The sequence below is a fragment of the Camarhynchus parvulus genome, unplaced genomic scaffold, assembly GCF_901933205.1.
Source record: "Camarhynchus parvulus unplaced genomic scaffold, STF_HiC, whole genome shotgun sequence".
Classification (NCBI taxonomy): domain Eukaryota; kingdom Metazoa; phylum Chordata; class Aves; order Passeriformes; family Thraupidae; genus Camarhynchus; species Camarhynchus parvulus.
Genome location: NW_022147672.1, coordinates 1 through 2,500, shown reverse-complemented (window position 1 = coordinate 2,500; position 2,500 = coordinate 1). Strand labels below are relative to the sequence as shown.

General features: G+C 63.0%; 1 protein-coding gene and 2 pseudogenes across 1 annotated transcript in view; 1 reads left to right on the top strand and 2 right to left on the bottom strand.

Moving 5' to 3' along the window:
* Nucleotides 1–4, bottom strand: part of LOC115915838 — an 8,166-nt pseudogene extending 8,162 nt beyond the window's left edge.
* Nucleotides 1–895, top strand: part of LOC115915836 (basic salivary proline-rich protein 2-like) — a 2,679-nt gene extending 1,784 nt beyond the window's left edge. Inside the window, exon 4 of the mRNA XM_030969554.1 lies at nt 1–895. This exon is cut by the window's left edge and continues 23 nt beyond it. Within this exon, the coding sequence (XP_030825414.1) occupies nt 1–895 (895 nt within the window).
* Nucleotides 896–903: 8 nt separating this feature from the next.
* On the bottom strand, nt 904–1,019 carry LOC115915837 (annotated as a pseudogene).
* Between the last annotated feature and the right edge of the window lie 1,481 nt (nt 1,020–2,500).

The following is a 2,500-nucleotide window of genomic DNA, read 5'->3' as shown; positions in this document are numbered from 1 at the left end:
GTCGCAAGCCCAAAGCCCCAAAGCTCGGCCGCGCCATGCCGCGCCGCGGGCGCCCGCGGGCGCCCGCGCCGGGACGGCCGCCTCTCGCGTCCCCCCCGCCCCAGCGGGGAGGGGAGACGGCGGACAGCCCCCATCCCGGAGACGAGAACCGAAAAGGCAAGGCCCGCGGGCAGAGACGGCCCCGCGCGGGAGGACGCCGGCCGGGCGGCGGCGCGCGACGGCCTCGGCGGGGAGAGCGAGAGGAGCGACGGCGCGCCCTCGGCGCCCCGAGACCGCGACGGAAGAGGAGGAGGAGGAGGAGGAGGAGGAGCAGGGCGGGCCAAGGGAGGAGGGGGTCGGAACCCCCCGTCCCCGGCGCTCTCGGCCTCGCGCGCGCGGCAGCACGGCACGGTACCCTCGCGGTAACCCACCCGCAGACAGCCGCCCGCGCGGGGGGGAGGCCGGGGGCGAGGCCCGCGCCTCGCCTCCCTCTCTCGCCTCTCTCTCTCTCTCTCTCGCTCGCTCTCCCTTCCCTCGGCCCTCGGCGGCGCTTTCGGCGCCGTCTCTCGCTCTCCCCCCGGCCGCCGCCGCCGCATCCGCGGCGGGGCCCCCGGCGAGGACGAGCTCCGGCCCCAGCGGCTCGTTCCGGGAGCGGGGAGCTACGGAGCGCTCCCCGAGTCTGCATTTAGGGGGACGAAGGCCCTTCGCGCGGCGGCGGCGACGACGACGACGCCCGCCGGGCCGCAGGCAAGGGATCGAGGGCGGCCGAGGGAAACGCTTCCCTCGCCCAACCCCCCCGACCGCCTTCCCTCCGAGGCACCGGCGGGCCGCCGCCGCCGCCGCCGCCCACCGCGGGCAACGGGCCTGCGAGGCGACCCCAGCCGCGCCGCCGGGGTGGCCCCCGGACGGCGATTGATCGTCAAGCGACGCTCAGACAGGCGTAGCCCCGGGAGGAACCCGGGGCCGCAAGTGCGTTCGAAGTGTCGATGATCAATGTGTCCTGCAATTCACATTAATTCTCGCAGCTAGCTGCGTTCTTCCAGATTTCACCAGTACATCAAATATTCCCTGCTCACAAGTGCCCAGGTTGGCAGCAATTCCACAGCTCCAGCAGGCTTGCTCCTGCCTCACGAGCCATCAGGATCCATCCCAAGCCCTACTGCTCACCTCATAAACGTAGGGGGTGTTGATAGAAATGTTCCCAAGGTTCAGAGTCTGAGAGCTGAGTTCAACCAAGGGTCCTTGGCCTTCCCCTCTGAGCTGCAGGGGCATCCTGCTCTCACAGCCTGGGGAGAGATGTCCATTGCAGTACAATCATTCCATCTGTTAGACTGGATTTTCCAGGCTGTCTCAGTGCCAGTCCCTGACTCTGAGCTGGATGCAACCAGCTCCTGATGCTGCAGGAGAAGATATGCACCCTTCTCTTCCCTCAGCCTTGGGGTTGACTTGCAATTTTTAACCCATTCCTTGGGCTGGTTTCCAATTTGAGCCGCCAGTCTGCTGAGTTTAAAACATCTCTGGTGTCTTGTAGTGACAGGCCAAGGAGTTACAGGTATAAATTGAAAGAAAGGAAATTCAGGTTAGATATTAGGAAGAAATTTTTTACTGTGAGGGTGGTGAGGCACTGGAGCAGGTTCCCCAGGGGCGTTGTGGAGGTTCCAGCCCTGAAAGTCTTCAAAGCCTAGGATGGGGCTTGGAGCTACATGATCTGGTGGGAGGTGTCCCTGCCCAGAGGCTTTTAAGGTCCATTCCATCCTTAACATACCGTGATTCTGTGGTTTCCTTTCCATGCACTTAGAGGAGCTTTGAAATCCATTCAGTGCAGGCACAAAGCTCATACAGAGTTTGGCAATTGCCAAACTCCCTGGCCCAGGAGCACAGGACTTTGTTGCCCAAGTCCTCCCCTTCTGACACTCAGCACTGTGTTCTATTTCCACAGACTGAGCTGCAAGGTGACAGCTCCCACACAGGGAGAGAAGCAGCTGCTGGCCAAGGCTGCTCCCTCTACCAACAGCCTGGGCTCAGTGGGGCTCAGCCACCTCTGCTCTGCTGCTGTCTGGGCACTGGGAGGTGATCCAGGCTCAGGGAGCCCATTTCTAACTCACCTCCTCCCACCTGATGATGGATCCATGTCAAATGGACCCATCCTGGAGGCCAGGGGCCTGGAGGGGCTTAGTGCTTGTTCACTGAAGCTGTTCTGCTCTGGAGCTCTCTGGCCTTTGAGGAAATGCTGGCAAAGCCATGGCATGAAAACCTCTCCCTGCACTGCCTGGGCTGTTCTGGGATCAGTCAGGCAGACACAGCATTCTGAGCCCTGGCCTGGCACAGGCTCCCTGGAAGCTGCAGGGCCAGGGGGGATGTGCCAGCACTGCCCTGCTGACCAGGGACTCTTCCCAGCAGTTATATGGGAGCCCAGCAGGCTCAGGTTTCCCCCACCATGGCTTCACTGTGGGCGAGAGAAACAGGGGAAAGGAACTGTACCTGAGATGTTGCAATAAACCACACTCTGATACTCCAGTGC